The sequence below is a fragment of the Ascaphus truei genome, chromosome 5 (genome assembly GCF_040206685.1).
Source record: "Ascaphus truei isolate aAscTru1 chromosome 5, aAscTru1.hap1, whole genome shotgun sequence".
Lineage (NCBI taxonomy): Eukaryota > Metazoa > Chordata > Amphibia > Anura > Ascaphidae > Ascaphus > Ascaphus truei.
Genome location: NC_134487.1, coordinates 168057583 through 168085366, shown reverse-complemented (window position 1 = coordinate 168085366; position 27784 = coordinate 168057583). Strand labels below are relative to the sequence as shown.

Genomic DNA, 27784 nt, shown 5'->3' with positions numbered 1-27784 from the left:
TTTATGCTATCCTGTTTCAACTCTGCGCCCTCTCAGACTAAGCAACCCTACTCTTCTTCATTAATCAACACGCACAAGTTTAATCGACGACAACTCTTCTCTGTCTTTGACTCTCTACTCAAACCACCCTCAGCTGCCTATTCTTCTTCCTCCATCTCATCTTAGGTATTTGCTGACTATTTTAAGGAAAAGGTGGAATCCATACGTCAGAACATCCCCTCTGTTTCCTCCTCCCATCCTACACTTCTTCCTAACTCTCCTCCTGCCTTCCTTGACTTTTTTTCTGCTGTCTCAGAGGAGGATGTGTCACTGCTGATCTCCTCTTCTCCCTTTACCACTTGCCCTCTTGACCCTATTCACTCCCATCTCCTGAAACCCCTTGTTCCTACTATAATCCCTACGCTCACACACGTTTTTAACTCCTCCCTCTACTCTGGTACCTTTCCCTCCTCCTTCAAACATGCAACAGTTATACCATTACTCAAAAACAGCAAGCTTGACCCTACCTTTCTAACTATTGACCTGTCTCCATCCTGCCTTTTGCCTCTAAACTCCTTGAACATCTTGTATTCTCTCGCTTGCTCCACTTTCTCAACACCTATTCTCTCCTAGACCCTCTACAATCTGGCTTCCCGCACTGCTCACTCGACTGAAACAGCCTCCACTAAAATAACTAATGACCTTCATGCTGCCAAAGACAGAGGTCATTACACTCTGCTCATATTACTTGACCTCTCTGCAGCATTTGACACCGTGGGCCACCCTCTTCTCCTTCACATTCTCCATACTCTTGGTATTCATAATTTCAGTGTCTCTTCTGCTAACAATGTGCATTATCGAAGCGCAAAATAACAACAATAATAATAATAATGAATTATCTTTAGGCTTCTCTGTGCAACTTTAAATAAACAATCTCTAGTAAACTGTGTACAGTACTGTGAATAATGGGGAAAAAATAAAGCGCAATAGAGTTCTAACTACACAAATACCAAACCAGTAATACCCAGGGGAAAATGTGCTCATGTGCTCATGTGATATAGTGAGCAAATCACTCGCATAGATGGCAACAGGAGAATGTCTGGTCACGCTTTAACTCTCTCTCTCTCTTAGGAAATACATAAAGAGGACATAGCTTTACACAGTTTATTGAACATGCAAATCAAATGAAATGGGGAAAGGACACACTCACATTCTCCCAGATTTCAAACGCATTGAGTGCTTTAAGGGCACACTCTCACTACTCTGGCTCACCCGAAATCCTCTGGAACGGAAAGTTCTTTGATGTATAGCCCAGCACCTTAAACTCGGATCCTCCGATCCTCCGATCCTCGTGGTCAATGGCGCTGTCGTCAGCACTTCCACGTCTGCGCACGCATACAGGTGCATCTTCTGCTAACACCACCTCCTCCTCTATTGATCTCTCTGTGGGGGTACCCCAGGACTCTGTCCTGGGACCTCTTCTCTTTTCTCTGTACACACTTTCTCTAGGTGACCTAATCACATAGCTTCGGTTCAAATATCACCTCTATGCTGACGACATACAAATTTACTTTTCAACCCCTGACCTTACTCCTGCTGTACAGACCAAAGTTTCTGAATGTCTCTCTGCGATATCATCCTGGATGGCCTTCTGCTGACTTAAACTTAACATGTCAAAAACAGAGCTCCAAATACTTCCTCCCAAAACTGGCCCTACCACCTCCTTCCACATTACTGTTGGAAGTACTATCATTCACCCAGTACCCCAAGCACGCTGTCTAGGGGTCACACTCGACTCCTCTCTCACATTCTCCTCTCATATTCAAAATATATCTAAAACCTGTCGTTTTTTCCTCTGCAATATTACAAAGATACGCCCTTTCCTCTGTTGCTCGACTGCTAAAACTCTGACTCAGGTCCTCATTCTCTCCCGTCTCGATTACTGTAACCTCCTGCTGTCCGACCTTCCTGCCTCTCACCTGTTTCCCCTACAATGTATCCTTAACACTGCTGCCAGAATCACTCTACTATTTCCTAAATCTGTCTCCCCTGCTGAAATCCTCTCCTGGCTTCTTATCAAATCCCGCATCTCGCACTCAATTCTCCTCCTCACTTTTAAACCTTTACTCTGCCCCCCCTACATCTCAGCCCTAATTTCTCGCTATGCACCATCCCGACTTGTGTTCTGCTCAAGGATGTCTTCTCTCTCCCCCCTTTGTACTAAACCGATTAGCACCCTCTCTATCCACCTTTAAGACTCACCTTAAACCACACTTGCTTAAAGAAGCATATGAGTGGTACAGTGGCTAATAATATACACATGATACATAAAGCTTGGCCCCTTGTAGAAGCACTTACCATAACACCCTCCTACTGTCTCTGTACGTTCGTCCTACCTACCAATTAGATTGTAAGCTCTTCGGAGCAGGGACTCCTTTTTTGAAATGTTACTTTTATATCTGAAGCACTTATTCCCATGACCTGTTATTTGTATCATTTGTTATTTATATGATTGTCACGTCTATTACTACTGTGAAGCGCTATGTACATTAATTGTGCTACATAAATAAAGACAGACATACATACAGATGTAGCCAATTTCCCCCCTCTGAGGTTGTGCCCCCTTGCGGTGTTACCTCCGGTTGTGCAGGAGAGTTGCGGCTAATTGCTGGGGCTTGCGGAAACGCGGGCATGCGTGTCTGAAGCTCCGAGGGAGGGGGGGGGTGCGCAGAGCAGCGGAGGCGGCCATTCTAGGTTGCGCACGTGCGGTGGAAAAGTGCGCGAACGGTAACCAATCAGGAAGGGCTCTTGGAGGAGACTACAACTCCCATGAGCATTAGGAGTGTCCCACCTGACGCCAGGGAACCAATAGGAGCTGGAGAATTGCTGCAGGGAGGATAAGGAAGCATATCACAGGGAGCACACAGGCAGAGTGAGAGAGAGTGGTAGGGGACAGAGGGTCCGTGTGGAGGGCAAGTAAGCCTCTACACTATGCCAGAATACAACCCCCCCTAGGCCCAAGATACGCCCTGAGACATATATAGCTTGTTGTGCTTCAGGGACAGGCCCTAGGTTAGGGACCCTGCCCCTTAATGTTATACAGTGATAGCTAGGGATTCAGAGGACGCTGCACTCCTAAAGAGACTATCTTCAGAGTGGGATCGCCTCTGACAGATCATCATGCTGGTGAAGCCAGGACGGCACACAGGATATCGGCGGATCCTTTTCGAAGATATTTAAAGGCCCAGGTGCCGTCGCACTGGGCAGGTATCGTATAATATAAGTGCACCAACATACCGGTCTATACCCAGTCACTGATCACGCCTATAAGGGTGGGGTCTTTGGGGACACTGTGGGGCTAGTGACCAAGGGACTTTGCACGCTGTGGAACTCTCGGGGACTTTGTGTGAGATACACATTTCTCTGGACACGGTGGTGGGTGGCACTTCAGGAGAGTAATCCCTGCAAGTCGTATGGTATTTGTATATATATATCTGGCTCTTAAGTGAGAATAATCCTTTAAATCAATACTTATTGCGTCACAGTAAAGGTTGTGTTATTTTGCTTTGTGTGGGTGTTTATTATTGTGTCCTGTGATGGGCTGCTTCCGCTCTGCTGGGATCCCTCACAGGTGGAGGCACTGCACCAGAGTAAGTATACACCCCAGGCTCTCCGTGGCAGAGGCTCCGGCTCCTGGAGCCAACAGGTATAAGCGCATCACTAGGTAGTTTCCTGTGTCATAGGGGTAACAGGGCTACACATACATACATGAAAACGAATCCCTGTGGGAACTAATGTAGTAGTGATTGTCCTGGAACCTCTCTGCATGTTTGGTTCTCTGTTCTGAGACAGCCATTGCTCCTCAGTGTTATTGCAACATTGTTGCTTCCCCTCTGGCTTCCTAGCCTGTTGCCTTGGCAACCTCCCTCTGCTCAAACCTGAGTTACATAGTAGATGAGGTTGAAAAAAGACACTTGTCCATCAAGTTCAACCTATGCTAAATTTAGACAAGATACTTTATCCTATATCTATACTTACGTATTGATCCAGAGCAGTGGTCTCCAAACTTTTCAGTACGAGGGATACAGCGTATATTCTACACATTTTTGCGGGCCAAAGAAGAAGAAAAAGCAAGCGCTGGTGCGGCATGAACCGAGGAGAAGCCCCATGGCTGTGGAGGCTCCCAGTGTTGTTGAGGAGGTACCTGAGACTGTTCCAGACTACCATCGTGAACCAACGGAACGTTGAGGAACCATTCCCTTACTTCCTGCAGGTGGCGACGGAGGAATCTGGAGACGAGACCTTGCCAGGCACCTACTTCCGTGCGGAGGACCACACTGACCTTCCGGTACCACGCCCTAAGGATGATGTACTTCCGGTGCGGGACTTGGACCTGTACCGAGATCCCGCGATTTCTCCGCCAGATGACATCACTTCTGAGGCGACTGCGGGAGTGGACCGGGACTGTGCTGTGACCGCTCCGGTGCGTACTGCCCTCTCCAGGAAAGACATGGAGTACTGTATGCACAAGGTTACGGCCAAGAAAAGAGGAATCCTGTGAACCCCGTGTCCAAGAAGGCCGCAACTGGTCAGGTAGCAGAAGCACTCAGGAAAAGGGTTAGAGAAATACAATTAGGTATTGTAACGCCTGCCAAACCCTCCATACTATACCAGGAGGTAGCCCCAGAAGAACCTACATACTGGGTCTTACCCGGAAAGGCTCAGGGCAAGAAACTGACCAAGCTCAGTAGAGCAGATACAGTAGGGCCATAGTGTCCAGATACAGGCAGTCTCAAGGGTATGAGTACCCTTATGTTCCAGAGCCTATTATGAGGGCGATCGAGGCTAATAGAGAGTCTTGGCTCAGTGACGCTGTCATTGACTATCTGAGTTCTAAAAGCAGCTTCTCAGCATATCCTTTCCTCAGTTTGATAGGCAATCTCATGAGGGTCTGGAGTGTAGGTCGTGGGATCTTTATCGATTGGGTAGAATACCGACCGGAGAACGGTCCAGTCAGGGTCTACTTTGTCCAAGTGGCAGACCATGAGGGGAGGATTGTAAAGAAACCTGACCCAAGGCATTATCATTAAAAAGGGATTCTTCATGTTTGTCACGATGTGCTTGCCATAAACTAGACGGGACCGTGAGGACGAGGTGGGTATTTGATATAACACCAACCCACAGCCACGAGGGCGCATCTTGATTGTAGATTGGTCAGGGTAGCCGGGTCGGGATTGGAGAGGTACGGATCGTTGCGGGTACTTAGCCAAGGTCGAGGTTGGAGAGGTACGGATCGTTGTGGGTATTTAGCCAAGGTCGGAGTTGGAGAGGTCCGGATCGTAGTGGGTAAGCCGAGGTCGGGGAGCCAAAGGTGTGAAGTCCAAGAGGAAAGCCGTGTCGGTACACAAGAGGTCACTGAAGCAGAGCAGGGCAAGGTAGCGAGAGACTGAAACAAGGCAAGGCACAAGGGAGGTGAACACAGGTAACTGGAACTATGCTCAGCCGCTGAGTGAATGGAGAACAAGGAATAAATAGGAGGGGCTCACCAATGGGAAGCTGGGAGCTAGGAGGCAGGAACCAAGAGGAGTCTGTGGCAGGAGAGGTTTCAGTTGTCAGAAGGACCTATGTGCCCATGAGCAGAGGCGAGCGCGTGGCCGCGCATGTGCGGAGCGCGCCCGTAAAAGGAGGAGATGTCCGTCGGCGCGGGTGCGCGCATGCGAGCATGGAGAGCGGCATCTGCCCGGCTGCGCTGACCGCGGCGAAGTGCAGGAGGCGCGGGGGCTCCGGATTCCCCAGGGGTGAGTGTCTGTCCTCCTGGAAGTAAGCCCTGGTAAGAGCAGGCCTGCCAGGACTAATCCTGGATTTTCCCCACCCCCAGCAGCTTCAGTGAGTCACAGGGGAGGCGGTGCAACTAGGTCTATGTGTGTCCAATCAGGGAGTCAGACCTGGTTTCTGCTTTTCTTGTACTTAAGGGGCTGCCCTACCAAAGTGAGTCAGTTGTCTCTACCCTTGAGAGAGACAGGTTCTCACCCAGAAGTGCGGACTGTGCACTTACTGCCTTCTCCCCTTGGGGAGTTATGAGTGAGACCATACCCCTGGCTCTAATAGGGTGTCAGGGAAGAGCAAGGACTGCTGTGGGGTCCCTGTAACCGCAGTGGAAGTTCAGGGAATCAGGGTACATCCTGAGGGTGAAGCCCCAAGAACTACTGTAATAACTGTGTGAGCTGTGTATGCTGACCATCTGCAGTGTGTAAGAATAAAGTGTGTTACTGTTCACATATACCTGCCTGCCTGAGACTGTAATCTATCAGGGGGAGGGGAAGTAAGTTCTCCTGCAGGGATTGTCTCCCCATCCCTGGGGCCTGCAAGAGATGGAGGCGCTGTCACCGTGAGTACGAATCAGTTACTACCCCAGAAGCCTGTTCTGTTCTCCTCATCAACACCGCAGGAGACTCAGATCTACTGTGAGCCAGCAGGTATGCACCACACCATGTTGCAGTGAAATCTTCCGGTAGGGGGGGGGGGGGGGAGGGGGGGGGACATGTGTTACATTTGTTTATTAATGACCTTGAAGTGAGCATAGAGAACAATGTTTCCATTTTTGCTGATGACACCAAATTGTGTAAGGTAGTAGAATCAGAGTAGGATGTTATTTCTCTCCAGAAGGACTTGGCTAGGCTGGAAACTTGGGCAGGTAAATGGCAAATGAGGTTTAATACAGATAAATGTAAGGTTAGGCATTTGGGAAACAAGAATAAACAGACAACTTACAAATTATATGGGGATAAATTAGGAGAATCTTTGATGGAGAAGGATTTAGGAGTGCTTGTAGACAGAAAACTTAGCAATAATATCCAAAGTCATACAGTAGCTGCAAAGGCAAACAAAATCTTATCTTGCATTAAAACGGGGAATGGATGGAATGGAAGTACACATCATTATGCCCCTTTATAAAGCATTAGTAAGACGACACCTTGAACATGGACTACAGTTTTGGGCACCACTCCATAGAAAATACATTATTAACTAGAACAGCGGTGCGCAAACTGTAGGGCGCGACCCCCAGGGGGGGCGTGACACTGCTGACGGGGGGCGCGGGGTTTACAGAGGCCCCGCGCGCTTCCCGAAGGCACTTAAATTAAGTGCCGGGGGAGCTGCAGGGCCTCTGTAAACCTAACTTACCGTGGCTCCGGTGGCTTCCTCCCTGCGGCGCCATGGCAACGCGGCGTCAAAATGACGCTGCGAGGTCATGTGACGTCATTACGCCGGAGCGCGGGTAAGTTGGGGTTGGGGGGGGGGGGGGGGCGCGGGAGTGAGGGGACAGCCGTCAGGGGGGCGCAGGGAAAAAAGTTTGCGCCCCCCTGAACTAGAACAAGTGCAGAGAATAGCCACGAAATGAATAAAGGGGATGGATAATCTGATTTATGAGGAGAGACTACATAAATTGGATGTGTTTACATTAGAAAAGAGGCGTGTAAGAGGGGATATGATAACTATAAACAATTATATTTAGGGACAATAGAAAGAGCTTTCAACAGAACTATTCATCCCAAGGGCAGTACAAAGGACATGGGGTCATCCCTTTTGGTTGGAGGAAAGGAGATTTCACCAGTAACAAAGGAAATGGTTCTTTGGAGTAAGGGCAGTTAAAATGTGGAATTCATTACCCATGGAGACTGTGATGGCAGATACAATAGATTTGTTCAAAAAAAGGTTGGTCATCTTTTTAGAAAGGAAAGGTACACAGGATATACCAAATAAGTAAACATGGGAAGGATGTTGATCCAGGGATTAATCCGATTGCCAATATTTGGAGTTAGGAAGAAATGTATTCTTTCCTCTTATGAAATATCATTAGATGATATATTAGATGATGATATTAACTTACCCCCTAATGCATATATCGCCGTGTATTTACCTATTTAGGTAACATCCTGTTATTTGCCATGATTTTATTAAGCTTTGTGGACATGGACCTAAGTTTTTATGATCTGCAAAAACTTATTGAAGGAAATAAGTTCTGCCCAGAAGATGGCGCCATTCATCGGTAAAAGCACAGATATCATATCTTACTTCAACAGAGTTTCCAAGCATAATATATATGTACTGGGATGACACCGATTTTGGAGGACCTTGCCACTGTTACAGGGCAGCCGCAAAAGCCACACTGAAAGCACAAGACTCCACCATGAAACGGTGTGTGGGATCTGGGTGTAAAACTTTCTGGACCTCATCTGTGCAACAAAAAGGGGCCATTCTTTAGCAAGGATGTCAGTGGAAAAACAAGACTTGAACTAGAGCGTCAAATCGCCGGTACCCAAAACAGCGGGTCACCTGTATATTAGTCAATCCAGACTCCACTCACTGAAAAAGCGCCTCAGTCCTACTGACCATGTGGTATTCCCGCTCATGCAAGGGCAAAAAGGTGCCCAAAAACACTGTCTACTATCCCTTGTCTTACTTTGCTAGGATGGCAGTCACCACTCAGAACCACTAGGGGGCCGACCCGAAGAACCACGCTCTTATACTTGGTATACCTCCCACCCAATCCTGGTAATTAAGTAATAATCCCTGAAGAACAGGGCATTACTGGCCAATAATGCCCTGGCTGGAAGAGTTGAAGGCCCGAGGCGAAGCCGAGGGACTTTAACCCAGCCAGGGCATTATTGGCCAGTAATGCCCTGTTCTGAGGGGATTATTACTATTATAGGCTAAATGTAGACTTTTTTTTACTAAATAATAGACACTTTTGTATAGTTATATAGAATTTTTTATTAAAATAAAATGGTAAATACATGAAACCACCTCTATATACTCTTACACTGTAGATATCTATATCCACACACTGCTGCCCCCTCTGTGTACACACACACACACAACACAGCACCTCTACACACACACAGCATCTCAACACACAACACAACAGATCTACACACACAAACTGCTGCTACACACACACAACACAGCACCTCTATACACACAGCAGCTCTACACACACAAGCACACACACACACAACACAGCACCTCTACACTCACAACACAGCACCTCTACACACACAATGCAGCACCTCTACACACAACACAGCACCTCTACACACAGCAGCTCAACACACAACACAGCAGATCTACACACACACAAACGGCTGCTACTCACACACACACACACACACACACACACAACAGCACACCACACGCAACACAGCACCACTACACACACAGCAGCTCTACATACACAAGCACACCTCTACACTTACAACACAGCACCTCTACACTCACAACACAGCAGCTATACACACACAACACAGCAGCTCTACACACACACACACACACACACACACACACACACACACACACACACCACAGCCGCTCTACACACACACACACACACACACACACACACACACACACACACACACACACACACACACACACACACACACACACACACACACACACACACTCACACACACACACACACACACACCACAGCCGCTCTACACACACACACACACACACACACACACACACACACACACACACACACACACACACACACACACACACACACACACACACACCAGTTCTAAACACACACACACAACACAGCAGCTCTACACACAACACAGCCACTCTATACACAAACTGCTGATACTATACCCATAAACACTGCTACTGACACACACACACACACTGCTGCTACTATACCCATAAACACTGCTACCGACACACACACACTGCAGCAACAATAAAAAATGCAGGCACTTACTCAACTTTGCAGACTCCCCCTCTCCCCCCCCCAATTCAACTGAATCTGCTTAGAAAATCTCAGGAGGGGGAGGAGTCAACCCGTGGCTGATACTTCCTGACCAATCCCCTGCCCTGTCTCAGAGCTGTTACTTCATTCTGACCAATCCCCTGCCTTGTCTCAGCTGTTCTGAAAGCTGATTGGCTGGAAATATCACATTGAAAATTACACTTTGCAAGCTGCTAAAATTCCGGGCATTACTGATTGGATAAAGCCCGGAATTTTAACCAATCAGAGAGCAGGGTTTTCAATAATTCCTGGAATTTTACTTCTTTAACCTATAATAACACATAATTGCTGGGTGTCACAACCTTACTCTGATACCTTGCGATGCCATGTGACTTCACATTGTCATGACGCCACAATCCTACTGTAAGGATCCGTGAACCTCGGCGCGCTCCCCTCTTGCCCCAACCCGTGACCGGGTGCTCCGCTTCCTCCGCCTCCTGCAGCATGTCATGTGCACCAGCCACTACCAGCCACGGTACTACGGGTGCGCGCGCATCCCATGTGGAGGTAAATACTGACTCTACTGGTCCCGCCTCCAGGTTGCGGCCACACGGTGACGTCACGGCGCAGTGCACGATCAGCGCACACAAGCACCGCATCACCTGTCCTCATCGGGGATTCCCACCACACCTGTCTCCTGCATCTGAACAGCCTACCACAGTCAGCCTTACTGACGTGTCTTCTCACAGCCTGCAGTTCTCATTGGTCTTTGGTCCATATATATGTTAAGCCGGCTGTGACGATAAGAGGTAATCTGGCTTGTAATAAAGGGGTTATACCCGGCTAGTTACCCCTAATTCATGTGGGGAGAGAAAAGGTTACTGTAAAATGTATCATGTACTATGCATGTGTATTCCAAAGCACTTTATTCCCTATTAATTCAATTCCCAAGTCTAGTTGAGCAGGCATTATGAGGTAAAGTGTTTTGTGATCTATGTGTAAGCACTGTGATGTAATTTGGGAGTCAGTCCTGTAAAATGTTAATTGGATTATGTGACTGTATGTACTAATTTCTAAGATAGCAGTCTTGTAATGGGATTTGCATGTGAGGTACATTTGTATGGAGAGGACTCTGATTTAATCAACTGAGGTTCCTGCAGATAAATGTGTATTGAGACAATGGCTGGGAACCTGGAGGTGTTACAGACATTTGATGAGTGGACAATCAGGTTTGCTCTGATTGTCCAGCAGCCCCTCCCATGGAAAGGATAGCCACAGAACCCTATATAAGGAGGGATGCTGATCAGATAAGCAGATCTACTGTACATGCACTCTGGGAAGGAGTGTGGCGTTCGTGACTCTGATCCAGCAAGGGAGAATTATTAGTCAGTGTTATTCTTGGATACTTCACCCTGTTATTTTATGTTGTTGTTTTATTAATGAATTGCTTTGATTGGTTAATGTTTTAATTAATTTCTTGTTGTTTTATTAATTAATTGCTTTGATTGGTTACTGGTTTAATTAATTCCTTGTTGTTTTATTAATGAATTGCTTTGATTGGTTACTAGTTTAATTAATTCCTTGTTGAGCTGGTTAGTGCTTTTATTAATTACATGTGTTGGCATGTAAAGCAAAGCTACTAACAGCTCTCAACAGATACTATATAGGATTTGAGGGAACCTCAAAAAAAATCCCATGAATGTTATTAATGCAGTAATCTGTCTGGAACAACAGTTGCTGGGCTGTGAAAGGCAAGTATAGCGCTGGATCTGCTTAGAGTATGGAGATGAAAACAGGCAGGGTATACAGAAACTGAATCTATGAGTGAGAGCTGGTAAGGGTATGCATAACAGAGGAATTATATAATGTTACCCTCTGTATCCCAGTCCATAATGTAACTCTCCGTCCAGAGTAGCTGTAGCCCCCGTGCAATATAGGGCACTGCAAGAGATGTGCCGTCCTCCTGTATAGTTGAGCTTTCTGGAGCTCCCGAGTGCCAGAGCTGCTTTAAAGTGAATATTCAGCTCCGATCCGTCCGGGAATGCTCCGCTGCTTACTCCGGTCTTGTGGTTCCACGCGCGGGCATCTGTGTGGGTAATCCCTTGGCATCTTTCCGTGGTTCCTAGCAGGGATCCGTTTAGTGCGACTTCACTGCAATTGTGTGTCAGTCCAACCAGCAGGAGAACACGGGCAGGAAAAGGATTGGTTAAGATAGCCGGGTCAAGGAGTATCTCCTTGAGAAAGGGTTGTATAGCCGAAACACGTGGGAGGTTTTTCCTGTCCAGTTTTCTGTCTGTTTTTTGTTTTTTAATGTAGTTTAATAAAAGGTTTTAATTTTTCCACTTACCTGGTGAGTTGATGGTGCTTTTGTTGGACTCGGCTGTCTAAACCAATCATTTTCGTACATTTGTTGGTTACTGTTTTTATTTAGTGAATTGGGGTGTTTTTGAATGTTTTATTGTTGTGTGTTTTGTGCATTAATGTATTGTGATTAGGTGCCCATTGTGTGCGATAGTGGCTTATCATGCCCATATTATTATATGGGTATGATGTACTACTATAACAATAAGTGGGTACTGGGTGGGTATCGGGGCAGGGTGGGTTAACCCCTTAATTACTGTAGCGGTTATTAACCGCTAAGGTGATTAAGGGGTTAGGGGACATTAGATTGAATTTGCTATTTATTTTTCTGGCAACGGAGGACAGGGACCTTGCAGTATCCTGACGAGGATGCCCTTCATATTGCAGGGGTAAGTAGAACTGTATTTATTTACTTGATTTATGTATGCTGGCTAATGTTGTGTTTAATAATGGGCAGATAATCTATTATCCATATCTGGATAAGTTATTTTGACCATTACTGTACTGTATGTGTTTGGTGGGGGGGAGGGGGTGTATTTATTTAAGTGTAGGACATGTTTTATTTTTTTACATAAAGGATTGGTATTGCAGGCTGCGAGGACCGCCGGATGCCCACGGCAACCACCCGAGGACCCCCGGACACCCACAGGTACCACCTGTGGACCCACGGGGGACACCTGCGGGGAAGAACCGGGGGCCCCACAGCTGTGAGGGCCCCGCGGACCCGCAGGGACCACCCAAGGAAACCAGACCCAGTGGGAACCACCTAAGGGCCCCAAACACCTGTGGGGATGACCCGGGGACCTCCAGACGTGCACTGTGGGGCCTGCGGACAGAGGTTGACCTGGGGTATTAATCCTGTGTGTAAAATAATAAATCATGGTTTTATGGGGGGGCACGGAGGTGGGTGGGGTATTGGTGCTTACTACAGTAAATATTTTTACATTTAAATTGTATTCCTAGTGTAGATGAGCAGGGGGTCTACAGAGCAGAACCGCTTTGGTTTCAGGTACAGGGACCCCCATGCTTCCCGAGATACAGGCCCAGGTATGGGGTGCCGGTATCCCTCTTTTTTGTTTATATCCCACGTGCATTTTAACATGGAGATACTGGCACCCCATACTGTAACTCGGGAAGTAGGGGTTTCCTGAGGCTGAAATCAACTTTGTTCCGCTCAGGAGACCCCCTGCTCATGCACACTATGAATAAAAATAAAATGTAAGCAGCTTCATTACCTTAGCAGCTATCCGCTAAGGTAATGATTTTTTATTTGGGGAATGGGGGGGGGGGGGGGGGGTGTTTGATACTAGTGTGAGGGAGCAGGGAGTCTTCTGAGCTGAACAAAGTTGATTTCAGCCTCGGGGACCCACTACTTCCCGAGATACAGGCCCTGGTATGGGGTGCCGGTATCCCTCTGCTTTGTTTAGATCCCACGGTCACGTGACCCACAGGATTTTAACATGGGGATACCGGCACCCCATATCGGGAAGTAGGGGGTCCCCGGACCTGAAACCAATGCGGTTCAGCTCCGGAGACTCCCTGCTACATTACTTTAATGTTAGAATTTTAATAAAAACCACCGCGATCGCCTATGAGAGGCGCCCAGTTAGAGTGACTGATTCAGCCTATCTCTTACTGCGCATCTATTACAGGCACACAGACCCCGGTAGGACTCACAGCAGGCACCCCTGCTGTGTTACTCCGGTTGGCCATTATGTCTGCAACTGACCATCTCGGGTCCACCACGCGGCCTAACGTGGGATGTCCCAGGTAAATGTTCGAATAATGGCCACTGCATCTGTATGTCTGTATGTCTTTATTTATATAGTGCCATTAATGTACATAGCGCTTCACAGCAGTAATATGCATGACAATCATATAAAATACAAATAACACATAATGGGAAGAAGTGCTTCAGACATAAAAGTATGTAAGGGTACCAAGCAGAGGTTCCTGGACCAGGTGCACCGAAATTGTGTTGTTTTATTACTTTTGGGGAGTGCAGAATTGTCCTTTATAATTTGTCAGACATAAAAGTAACATTTAGGAAAAGGAGTCCCTGCTCCGAAGAGCTTACAATCAAATTGGTATGCAGGAAGAACGTACAGAGAAAGTAGGAGGGCATTCTGGTAAGTGCGTCTGCAAGGGGCCAAGGTTTATGTATGAGGTGTAAATTTTCAGCTATGGAGATACTTATATGCTTCATTAAGCAGGTGTGTTTTAAGAGTGGGTCTTAAACGTGGATAGAGGGTGCTAGTCGGATGTTGAGGGGAAGGGCATTCCAGAGGTATGGGGCAGTCAGTGAGACCCTGGAAGCAGGATCGTTGCTGATCGATCACGCGAGAACTAATTTATGAGCAGCTTAGGTAATTAGTTTTCAATAAAGGTAGTCAAAGGCTGCATACAAGTGCCACTTGGATTGCATTTTTAAAAAGTCCAATTGAATCGCATTTCTTGATATTTTTATTTGCCAAATCTCTCCATTTGAGTCTCCCGTATAAATAAAATATAAATCACTGTCCAACTTCCTCCTTAAAAAAAGTGTATTAAAACCCAAAGCAAGTGAATAGAAGATGTGAAATTCTCAATTCTTCCGAAGGGTTTCATGTGTTGGCCTATACTTCACTAGACCACACAGTCTGCAACAAATCTATACATTGGTGACTTTGTACTGTAGGAAATAATGTGTCAATATATAAAGCAACGAAGAGTTCATTTATATCGAAATTAAAATAAATAATCCAGCTTTAAAAAATGGAAAACTAGTATAGCAGGGTTCCCCATACCACCGCGAGTCAGGCAGGTAGTAGGCGCGGGTGCATGAGAGTTGGTGGGAGCACGGGTAGCCCTGGTGCCGGCGCCGGTGAGCGGGAGCATGGCCGGCGTACAGGAGGGAGAGCGGGCCCGCTGGTAGCCAGGGTGGCGAGTGGGTCGCCGGAGGTCCCCGGCGGCTCCCTTAGTAGGGCGCCGCCATTTTATGAGTAACGGCACATGCGCAAGGCTGCCGCTGCGCAGTAGTGCGAATGGAGGGGCGGCCATTACAAAAGAAGAGCTGCAAGGGACTACACGACCCATGATGCACCAGGGCTGTATGTCACATGGACGCGGTTCAGCCACTGGGGCTTGAGGATTCCCTGCTTGCAGAATAGATACATTTGGCGCTCTGCAGCCACGGGTCAGTCGATGCTGGGACAAGGATAGGGTAGGAGGTAGGTGCAGGGGTCTGTGACCCTCTGCACTGGGCCAGATTCCCCCCTAGGCCCCGACTCATGCATTAAGATTGTGGCTGCAACAGGGACAGGCCCTTAGGTACTGACCCTGCCCCATTAGCTATTTGATAAGCCAGGGACACAACTGCAAGCTGCGCGGCCCTGACTAGTGTGGTCTGGGACCAGATCACCAGAGCAAGAGAGAGAGAGACAATCTGCGTGTGGGATCACGCTGCGGGATACCACCCCACGCGAAGCTGGACTTGTCGCGGAGGACATCGCTGGATCGGCGGATCCTCCCCGTTGTCTACTCGGCACACCCGGGTGCCGGACCACCCGGCAGGTACCTATATCTAAAGTACACCAACAGAATACACACACTGTAGTGGCAGCGCTGACCAGATACAAGGGTGGGGCTGTTCTCCTTGTGGACACCAGGGTGGTCGGGTGCCAGAGGGCTCCTCAGGTATGGTGAACACGGTGTGGGTTACACGGTGTTGGGATAAGGCCCTGCGAGGCGAAGGGGTAGCTGTAACCAGTAGATTATGATCCGGTTATCACTGTTTAGTATATGTTCTTCAGTAAACGGTTATTCTTATCACATACTGTGTGTGTATATCAGTGTTGTGGTTCCTGTGGGGGGCTACTCCCACTATGTTGGGATCCCTCCCAGGTGGTGGCGTTGTACCAAGTTGTATTGTTGTATCACCCCGGGCTCCCCGTGGCGGAGGCTTGGGATCTCTGCGAGCTAACAGGTAAAGCCAGCATCCGTAGAATCCTTACCCTAGGGGGAAAGAGGGCTACACGAGCAGGAAAAAAGCATGTATTCTCACACAGGTAGTATTCCTAATAATTGCATAATAACTGCATTAAAGCAGCAATTCAAGTAATATCCTACATGTGTGTTTATTTTTAATAAATCAGTTCTGTACTATGAGAAAATACTTGTAGCATTAAAAAAAATGTTTTAAAGACACTTTTAATGTTTCTAATGTAGGAATCATTTCCAAAGTGACAGCCCCCTTCTGATAGGCTCTGGCTCTTGAGCCCCGCCCTTTCTCTAGCAGTGCACCAATTGTATCTAGTAGCTGCCCAGTCAATCATATTCCAGGAACTACATTGCCCACAATGCTGTGCAAGAACTGAATTAAATAACCTGGAGCAAGCGATATATTACAGGAGAACGGATCGATCCGCAATTTAGCTAATCACTTGTCAGTGTGCAGATTGTATTGATGCACATATTGAATGGGAAACAAATATATATTTTAAAAAAAAAACGTCAGCTTGAACTGCAGCTTAAAGTTTCATGGTTGTCTGTAAAAGAAGGTTGTGAACTCAACTCCCCAACACAAAAAACATTGCATATGTATATATTAGTGCAAAATAAATGAGTACTGCAATACCTTTTTTATTTGAACTAAAATTTGATATTTTAGCACAAACTTTTGACAGTTTTACTCTCTCCCTCAGCTCAAACAATATTAATTTAGTGTAATACTATTGTGAGTCCAAATATTAAAGATATCACCAAAGACTGAAGGACTCATTTACTCTGCACTATCACGGAGACTTCTATTTAATATATATTTATTATGAATGTATATAGGTGTTCAATTCACACTGATGAGACCCACATAAAACAATGTGTGAGTGATAGCGAATATTAGTACTTTATAGTAAGGCCTCTTTGATAGACTGGATGCTTGGGAGCCGCCTCTGTAGTGCATTGCTCACAGGGCATTGGTGTGACCTCGCTCGCGCTACGTTTCCCTCTGGTGGAGACTGAGAGCAGGGTCACGTGGGTCCCTTTCGCGCATGCGCACCAATCTAAGCTCAAGTCAAACTGGGTGTTATGCGAACGCGCGCTCCCCCCCCCCCCCCCCTCTGTCCAACGGACACGCGCAGAACTATCGCGGTGGCAAAAGCGACCGGCGGCGGAGCTGTGACACCGGAGCGGAGTTACCAGCCTGCAGCAAGTACACCGCTTCGAAACTTCAAGCTGCGGAGTCCCGGGAGTGAATGAATAAGAAGTTGCATTAGGGATACTGGGCTGCTGTACGGGACAGCGAGCCAAGCAAGTAGTTCCGCTCTAACAACCCCCCCCCCCTAGAGCAATCACTTAACCCCCCACCCCCCCTCATGAAGAGTGTGCTCTTCTGGTTTGAGGGGTGAACCCCGCTGGGAGGGCGGACTGAGGGTGTGAAGTGGGGGTGCGCAGGAGGATGGGCTGCACCACGTGTGGTGCCCCCCTGCAGCTTCCCGGGGATATATCGCTGGGAGGCAGCGTCAGCCCTTTCACCCCAAATATCTACACAACCGACAGGGTCGGCGGACGGAAATAAGGCGAGAGCTGGCGATACTTGTAGGACATTTCCATGAAGTAAATGCAATGAGCGAGACTCCATTCAAGTTTCTGGGACCATCGATGGTAGTCAGTGAAACTGCCTTCCTGTAAGAGAGACTTTGCACCGCATTTACTTGCACTATATTTCTCTCTTGCATGATGAACCCGCTCATTTTGGGTGGGGAACAAAAATAACCAGAGTGATGACCCACAATGTGTGGTGCCCCAGTTGCTGCACATTGTACATCAGATGTACTTCAGTGGTTCTGAGACATACAGATTGACTGGAAGTGAAAGGAAAGCTGGTTAGACACTTCTGATTCTGTGGACAGGGGAGATAAAGCACCAGCTGCTGTGGATCTTGTACATACTGTGTTATTAAGGCATCTTTTGGCATTTTATGTTGTCTCAATTTTTCCCAGTGGATTTAAAACAACCGAATTGTAGATACAATGTCTTCCCATATGGAGCCCAAGTTTAAAGAAGCCTTGAAGAAAAAGCCCAAGGAAAGGACTCAGGAGGTAGCTATGCATTTTAACTCCTCTTTTTCCTAATGATTTCCTTTATTGGGCAAACTTGGCATACACTAGGGCAACATTACACAATTTCCCATGCAAGTTGCGTTATCATACTGTAAATTACTTTATAGTTATGTCATGGGCTAACTAGTTTTTGTTTTAAACTTGTATTTTCAGAATGATCCTATCTTTCTTTAGAATTGACAAATGGAACTGTTTTTGTGCCATATATATATATATATATATATATATATATATATATTTATATATATATATATATATATATATATATATATATTTTTTTTTTGAATGATTCTATTTTTTTATTTTCACCTTTTTTTTATTATGACACTTTTTTTGCCAGAGCCAAGCCTTGTTAAACCTTGCTGGTGATGAAGGGGTGTAACAGCATTTCAGGGTTTTTTGTTAATAATAATTTGCAACGCTAAGGCCTTGTCCAGGGTTATTGCTTGCTGGCGGAGGCGCACTGAGGCTGAGGGAAAGCGGGTGCTTTCCCTGGCCTTAGCGCGCCGTCCGGGGGCGTGTCGGCGGGCGGGCCATCATTGGGCGAACTGCTCACGTGATCGGCCCTGCGCTCCGGCAAGCGCTTGAATGTAAAATTTACCTAAGACCTACGCTTCCGCGCGCTTGCGTAGGCGAGCCCCTACTAAAGCCGCTCTCATTGCGGCTGTAGGGGCTCACTGGTAAGTACCAGCGCGCCTCAGCATTACGCGTTGACCATGCCCGAGGCCTAAGATGTTCAGAGTGCAAAGAAGTCAGCAATGGTACTTAATGTATCATGGCATTAGCTCAGAAACACAGTGCCTTGCCAGGTCTGCCGTGTCGGGTTGGAGTAGTACCCACCGCGGCCACTGTTGTATCCCATGTTATTGCAAATGATGGCGCCCTGCAGTGGGACTTACTCAACGCACCAATGGGAGCAGCGGCCATTGTTGGGAAGAGGGTGTGGCTGTAGCACCATTTTAACCGCAGGATTGCGCGACGTGTTACTAACGTTGGCTTCATCTGTACATTGTAGCGTACAATAGGATAAACTAGATAATATACCAATCCCCGTTGCTGTTGGAAGGTGTTAGTCACTCTCATGTCACTAACTATAGTGTGGAGTTGCCTTTCCCTTGCTCTAGAAATGTGCAGTTCCATTCATTCGAATGAGGGTACTGGGGCTCGCCACAGCCCCATGTGCAACTCCATTATTAGGTGCTGCGTATGAAGCTACCCGAAAAGTACATAAAAGCAGGCGACAAAATAAAAACAAAAAGATGTTGTTTTTCTGGCATGTCTAAAAAACGTAAATGGTTAGATGAATGTATGCCAAGTAAGTTGGCAAGAGCTGGGGTTTTTTCCCCTTGACGCTAAGAATAGCTGATGAATATAACATTTTATACATTCACTTGTTTGTTAAAAGCTCACCAGATTGCAAGCTGATTGATATATAGGCCTTCTACCATAAGACACCTTTTGGAGCTAGAAGGCCCATTCCTGCTCATCCACTTGAATGGGTAATACAGTGTCTTATGGCACCGGAAGGTGTATTATGGCAGGGGTGCACAAACTTTTGTCTGTGCCCCCCTGCCTGCCATGTAATCGTGAAGCGCCAACGCATTTCGTGCTCCCTTGATTTCGTTATCTATGTTCATGCTACAGTTGCTGTGCTGTTATATTTGCACTTAGAAGGGTTGATGGCAACATGGTGGTAAGCAGTGATAATCAGCAGCTGGGACTGCTACAATAATTATGCTTTTTCCAAGTTCTCCGTATATATGAAGCATTAAGTAACTAGTAGTGTGCAGTGATGTGGGGGAAAAAAAGTCCTCATACTCCTAATTAAAAAAAAAAAAAAGCTATTAAAAATACATACTACAGTATAAGACTTTCCAAGAGAAAAATAAACCAGTTGGTTAAAATAAATAGAAAAAAGTGACCTAAAGATGGTAGATGTACCAAACAATAACAATCAAAAAATTAAAGCATTCCAGAGGACATGAGTCAAGTAAATACAGAAATTAGTACAATTAAAACACCTCAAATGAAAAAACATATGAAGTCCCACAGAGTCTGTCACAGAGTCTGTCACATAGTCCCAGAAAAATGGAGGTGCTGCTCTCACCAAAGAGAATGAATCCCCAAATCATACACAGACATCCACCCCTCCCCGCGCCCTCTAAGGGCTAGCTCGCACTGCATGCTACGCGACATGTGCGCGCACGTTCGGCACTCTTTGAGGCTAGTGGATGAGAATTGTCACAATAGAAACTGCTTGTGGCGGCAAAGTACAGCGTTGACGCTGCAACATTTTGCCGCCACATCCCAAATTGAAATTTTGGGCTGCAGTCACATGAGCTGGTTCAAGCAATAAAGGCGAACCAGCTCCGTGACGCATTTTGCACTCCCCCAATCGCTGCGACCTGACTCCTGCAGCTAGCTCACAGATTGCTGGGCTGCAGGAGCACACGGCGGAGGCGTCCGGCTGTAGCAGGCAGTGTGAGCCCGCCTAAGAATTTTACTTTTGGAGGGGTGGGAATAGGGCTTTACCGTTCACGTTTGGAACTGCTGCAGTGAGTGCTCAGCCATGTGGGGAGGGGGTATTCGCTGTGTGGAGTGATGCCCCTGCAACAAGCAGAGGCGGCAGCAGCAGCATGAGCCAGTGCGGAACTTGAGGCTGGCCTCTGCCTGGCCAAATTTCCAGCACTGGCAGGGACCCCCTGCGCTATGCAGGGTCACTGGGGCGGACGAGTGTTGACGTCGTTCAGGGAAACAAAGGCGAAAAAAGGCACATACCGCCACAAAAAAAGCACTGGTGGCATACTCCTCACATTTGTAAATTCCAGTATGTTAAAGGGACAATCCAATATGTTGGGTCAGAAAGGAAAACAATAAATATAAATAATTTAGGTACTGATTCTTAGGTTCACAAAACCGTGATCTCAGGATAGAGAAAACATGGAAACTTTAAAAGTAAAAAAAAAAAACAGCCTTGACTTATAAAGGTAAAAAGCCGCATGTCGTCCACATTTTATCACCCCTCCCCCTCCCCCTGTTAACCCTTTGCAGTGCTTTGCTGGCCCTTTGGCAACAAAAGAGTTACACATGCCACTTCTATTAGTTAATTTTGGTTCTTGACAAGACTGCCCCCTTTAATTTTCAGCTGGGCGTGAAAGGCTGCTTTAAAACATTTTTATAGGAGTGTTGGGATCACTTTATTTTTTTTTGCAAGAAATGTTTTTTTCTGTTAGGAGAGAGCCCCATTTTTCTTAGTTGAATTCACAGACTTCTTCAGAAGTTTCTTCTATCTGCAGACAAAGGAACTATTTACATGGTGCCCAAGCAAAACATAGAAGGCTCCTTCTGAAAACAGATTCAGACATTCCACGGGATTGCCATGGAATTCTAATCAACGTGCGCCCTTCAAGGAGTACTTGCACTTTATGGGCCTGTAGTGCAGCCTGTAGAGTGACATCATTTCCAGGGAGCTGCTGCAGTGAATGAGACGACATCTACACTGCTCTTTTCCTGTGAATTATTCACGGTGATATATTAACATGTGGGGTGGCTGGATTTGTAGTGAACTGTTGTGACCATACCAATGGAATTTGCAGTGTTCGATTTATGATGAATACGATCTGTTTTGGTGAATATTTCAATTTGCAGTGGTGATCTGTCGCTGTGAATAGATGTGCGTAAGTTAAAGGGATCTTGTACAGTTATGGTGCAATTTGTAGTGATTTGTCACAGTGATGGTATACTGTATATAAAGGAAAGCAACAATCCTGGCTTAAATGTTTTCTCTTTCCTCCCCCCTCATCCCTTCCTAAATCAATGGGTACCCTGGAGCTCCTCAGTGGTTCTCTGACGTTCAAGGACCCCCCACACCCTCTTTCTAGTTCAGAAGTGGTGAGAAGGTGGTGGACTGGACCAAACTGGGGAAATGACCACCTGAATTGGGGCTCGCATGGCCTTTCTATTGACAATGCTTACGGCCATGCACAGTATGTAGTCTGCTGCAATATTTGTAGGAGATTTTGTGTCAAAAACCGGCACAAAAAGTTACAAATATCTGGAGGGTCCCCAGATGTTGGGGGATCACAGATCAGCTTTGGGGTATCCATGTCCCCCTCCCCCGGTTCAGGTAAGATACAAATGCTAGCAGTCAGAATTGTTGTTTTAGCCTTTTCAAAGTGCCCTTATGATGTACCTGGTGCGGCTCACCAGAAGCCTTATTAACATACCTGGTACATCATTGGAAAAGTGCTTCTTTTCCAACAAAACAGTAGACTACATTGTTACTGAAGTGAAGTCCCCTCTTCTTCGATTTTTATCAGGCAGTGGTTGAGGGGTGGGGGTGGGGGTGGGGCAGTCATGTTACTGCAGTAGCAAAAAGATTAAAGTGATACAGTTTAAAATAAATAAAACATCTTTAGTTTTTAAAGGATTCCAACATAACTAAACAAGCAAAAACTAATGTGAATATTTTTGTTCTGTGAGTGTTTATATGGATGTTGGTTCCTGTTCAGACCTGGGATGTAGTGTGTAGTGATTTGTTGTTACGCTATACCTTTTGGTTATGTTGGTGACTCATAATTTATGGTGGTAGTGAGTCATATGGCACAGTTACAGTCGTCTGTTACTGTGAATCTTGTGACCATTTATAATGATTCTTTGACAGAGTTTATAGTGACCTCTGATACAGGAAGTACAGTTTTTTTTTAAATAATTTTTTTTATTTATGGCATGTTTTATAGTTGCATTTGTAGCAACTCTCATGAGATAGTATTGTAAAGCATATATACTGTGTTATGAGGAGTATGCTATAGGCTTATGTATTTATTGACTTTCTTGATGGCTTAGAACTTTAGAGTAATATTTGTATACTATCTATACCCATCGTAACATATGTTGATCTAGATCAGGGGTCTCTAAACTCAGTCCTTATGGGCCGCCAACAGACTGGCTTCCATGGATATCCCTGTTATAGTACAGGTGGCTCAACCAGTGGCTCAGTCTTTGACTGTGCCACAGATTGAGCCACCTGTGCTGAAACAGGGATATCTATCAAAGCCGGCCTGTTGGCGGCACTTGAGGACTGAGTTTGGAGACCCCTGATATAGGAGATCTGAAAGGTTCTTAATTACAAATTTAAACATAGAATTATTTAAAATAATCCTTTCTTTCTTTTTTTCTTTTTTATTTCATCCAGCTGAATGTCTTTAATATCTGGGGAAGAACAGTAAATGTAACCCATGTCTGTAAGAATATATTTCAAAGCATGTGTGCTTTCTTCCCTGTGACAATCCTTCCCCCAGTTTAGAAAGCCAGCATTGTCTTATGATGTGATTTGGGCTAGCTGTGTGTAATTCTATGTCCTGTCTTTTACATAATTAACTTTTCTGTGTTTATGCCTGTGTTAGCAATTCCTCAAAGATTAGATACTTGGTATTGTATGGTGATGGAATTAACAACATGCAAGAAAGTAAATTAGATATTCCACTGTTACTGTCATTTCTATGGAGAAAGACTAAGCAATTCACTTAGTTGAAGCTCTCCATAGAAATAATAGGATTAAAACCAGAGTTGGGACAGCTAGGTTTCAGGACTCCTGGGGGGGGGGGGTGAAAGGCTGCTGATCAGATTTGGGAGTAACAGCATTGTACTGTCCATACTCTGAGGCTCCTACCCAGTGTGAGGTCTTGAGTGCCTTAGCACGCCTTCCTCTGGCTTTTGTGGCACCAACCTAATCCGTGCTCTGATTGGTCAGTAGTCCCCCTCCCATGTAAAGGATAGCCTCAGAGGGCTATATAAGGGGTGCGTATGATCCGAGCACGAGACTATCAGGGGGAGAGACCATCTGAGAGACACTCTGGGAAGGAGTGTGCAGTTGGACTGTGACCAGCGGGAGATACATGTCAGTGTGGCTGCTGTGTGTTCAGCACTCTGATATCCTGAAGCAGAGAAGCGGACAGGGGAAACCCATTTGAAGTGGGTCCCTGCACCTAGGAAACGTTAATCTTATTCCCCAGACCCCCGTAAGTGTGTATATTTTTGTATTTTGTATTCTTGTGTGTTTTTTAGGTCTTATCCAAAATTAACCTAATTTTATTTCACTGCCTTGTTTTGCCCTGACACTGATCCCTTAAATATAAAGTGTGTTAAAAGTCCTGGTCTACCGTGACACCATCCCCCTCTCCCTCTCTCCATCTCCCTCTCCACTAAGTGAATCAAATGATCTGACCCTTGATAGAAGAATATATAATTGTCCATGAATAAAAACAGGCTTAGGTAGGTAAAGCCATGTTTTATCAAATGTTTGGCCTTATGACTTATTGATGATCATTGAAAAAGCCGATCGTATGGGGAAATTGTTGTTGTTTGAAACTGAATGGTAAATCACTGTCTGTCTCTGGGTGAGTGACAGGCCGTTTAGCTTAGTTCAGAGGGATATGCAGACATTCTTTGGCATCTATCTATCTAATCTATCCTATCTATCACATTAATTAGGATATTAACACCTGTCACTCTCCCTCTGCACGCCACTGCCATTAAAATCCCCTTCCCCTGTGTTTCCTGTGAGTGTGACATGCTGATCGGCCTATCGCAGAGGGATGTGCAGACATCCTTAGAGAAATATATACAGTGGCGATAAAGTTTGTGAACCCCAATGATAACGGAAATTCCATATTTTTTCTATGATAACCTTCATGAAGCAAAACCATTTTTTTTTTAAATATCCAATAGGGTTTAAATTAACCAATAACATGTCTTTTGAAACAAAATGATATATGAATTGGACAAACAATGAGTAATTAAATGTGTTTAAATAATTAGGTAGACCTTCAGGTGTGAGTTTGGGAGACCACACCCTATATAAAGATCAGCAACTTAGTGAGTTTGGCCTTCACCATACAGGTGTGTGGAAAGAAGTCATGCCACCATCGAAAGAAATCTGAGGACCTCAGAAAAGGACCTCAGTTATTGATTCTTATAAGTTTAGAAAGGGCTACAAAACCATTTCTAAGGATTTGGGGTCTCCACGAATCCACTGTCAGACAGATGGTCTTCAAATGGAGAAAGTTCAAGGTAACAGTCACTCTACCCAGAAGCGACCATGCCACCAATATCTTTCCAAGAACTAACCAGCAAATCATCCAGGTAGTCACAAAGAACCCCAGAGTAACATCCAAGGATCTGCAGGCCACTCTCTCCTTGGCTAATATGAGTTCATGACTCAACTATCAGCAAAAGACTGAAAAGAATGGTATTCATGGAAGAATAGCCAGGAGGAAACTGCTGCTCTCTAAAAAATAAACATTGCTGACTGTCTGAAGTTTGCCAAAGAGCACATATAGATGATCCACAAGAATTCTCCAACAATGTACCGCGGACAGACGAGTCAAAGGTGAAACTTTTTTTTTACCTCAATGAGAAACGTTATGTTTAGCGAAAACCAAACACTGTTCGAACAGTTAAGCATCATGGTGGGATTGTGATAGTTTGTGACTGCTTTTCTGCCTCAGGAGTTGGACGGCTTGCTATAATTGACACAACCATCAATTCTGCATTGTGTCAGAAGAGTCTATAGGAGAATGCCAGGCCATCCGTCCGTGAGCTGAAGCGAAAGTGGGTCATGCAGCAAGACAATTATCCTAAACATACAAGCAGATCTACAAAAGAATGGCTGCAGAAGAGGACATTTTGTGTTTTAGAATGGCCTAATCCAAGTCAGGACCTTAACTCCATCATCATAATGTTATGACAGGACCTGAAGTGAGCTATCCATGCAAGAAAGCCATCAAATGTCACTGAGTTGGAGCAGTTCTGTAGGGAAGAATGGGCCAAAATTCCTCAAAACCGATGTGAGAGATTGACCAGCAGTTACAGGAAACATTGCTGCTCAAGGGGGCGCCACCAGGTACTGAATGTAAAGGTTCACATACTTTTTCACACATGGATATAGAATGTTGAATAATTTGTGGATACATGTTGAAAAAGTATCATGTGTTTGTGTCATTTGTTTGATCAGGATATCTTTCTCTGTTATTACGACTTAGATTAAGATCTAATACCATTTTAAGTTTGAAATATGTGAAAGTCCTAAGTGGTTTACAAAAGTTTACTCACCACTGTATATAGATATAGACGATATTAATAACTGTCACTCTCCCTCTGCACCCCCTGCCATTAAAATCCCCTACCTTAGTGTTTCTGGGTGAGGCAGAGGATGCCCAGTCTAACAGAGGGGGATGTGCATCCTCAGTGGCTGTTTCTGGGTGAGTGACAGGCCCTTCAGCCTGTCACAGAGGGATGTGCAGACATCCTTGGAGAAATATAATAAAGGAATATGTATGTGTGTGTTGCGGCACAAAGTTCCACAGACTTTTTAGTTTGTCGTGTGATCACTTTACAAGGATAAGGCTATGGCCCCGGTGTAGGTGCTGCATGCACGCCAGCCAGGCTGGCGACGTGTGCAGCTGTAATCCCCGATCTGCGTTGAGCTGCAGGGGTGAAGACGGGAATCGCGGCCATGATGTTACCTGGCTGGTTCACCCTCATTGGCTGAACCGCCGGGGGGTGTGGCCAACGCTCTCGTTGCCAGTACTGAAGACAATTTTACTGTCTTCAGGAAACACTGGTCGTACAACGCGGCGGCTGAGGGTGTTTGTGGGCCCGGCCCCATTGAGGGGTGGTTCTTGTCCCTGCAGGGCGCGCTGCTGCAGACACTGGGGACCTAGCCTAACATGGCTCTTGTGGGAGAACAGTAAAGAGAATTGGGAAGTGATCCTCTTCTGTCACAAGTGCAGTGTGGCTTTTAATAAGAGAACTGGTAGCTTTAAAAGGATATGAAAAGATGCCTGGGAAACTAGTGTGCGCCAATAAAACTGGTTTGTTATTCTGAATTTGCAGAAGTTACAGATTATATGACGGTGGTGGTTATGATCAAATAACTAGGATGTTTTAACAGCCGCAATCTACTGCTCTGTTTGCCATTGCAAAGTTCTGTAGTACTCTCACCCTTTTTTAAATTCTGTATTTGAAATCTGGAGATATCAGTTCTTGAAAATGTTCCTTCCTGGGAGGTTAAAATTACCGCTGCCTTTCACCCTCATTCATGCAACAGAGGTTGTCCTGGTTATAGCAGATTCATTCAACATGTATGTCTCTCCAGGACTAACGTGACTACAATCATTTTTAACTACTCAATTTATGAAACAAGTGTTAACCCCCCACCGCCCCCGACTTCTTATTTAGTTATTTTCATGCGGAACAGAAAGGGAAAAAAGGGCACAGGGGAAATATGGACATACATTCAGTTATATCATATACATGTTTTTTACTGTAGCATATTAGGATTGGTGTAACATGTAGTAGGGGGCGGTAACAAATAATGTTTTAGGTAAAGAATGGACAATTTGGAAAAAAACATGAATATTTCTGGGCCCGTTAACCACCTATGGCTGCGCTAGAACTTATTTTAAGAAAGTAAGGGTAATAACTTGCACTGTTGCTGCACACCTAATATACCTCACAACATCAGATCTATATTGGGTTCTCCGGCCTCCTCCTCTCTACTCAACCACAGCTCCCAAACTGACATGCATTT

General features: G+C 45.7%; 1 protein-coding gene across 5 annotated transcripts in view; it reads left to right on the top strand.

Moving 5' to 3' along the window:
* Positions 1-17201: 17201 nt before the first annotated feature.
* Positions 17202-27784, top strand: part of RAPGEF6 (Rap guanine nucleotide exchange factor 6) — a 309945-nt gene continuing 299362 nt past the window's right edge. For all 5 annotated transcript variants that reach the window (XM_075601184.1, XM_075601185.1, XM_075601188.1 and 2 more), the window contains exon 1: positions 17202-18171. In XM_075601184.1, coding sequence (XP_075457299.1) covers positions 18103-18171 — 69 coding nt within the window. In that variant the 5' untranslated portion in view covers positions 17202-18102. The remainder of the gene's footprint in view (positions 18172-27784) is intronic.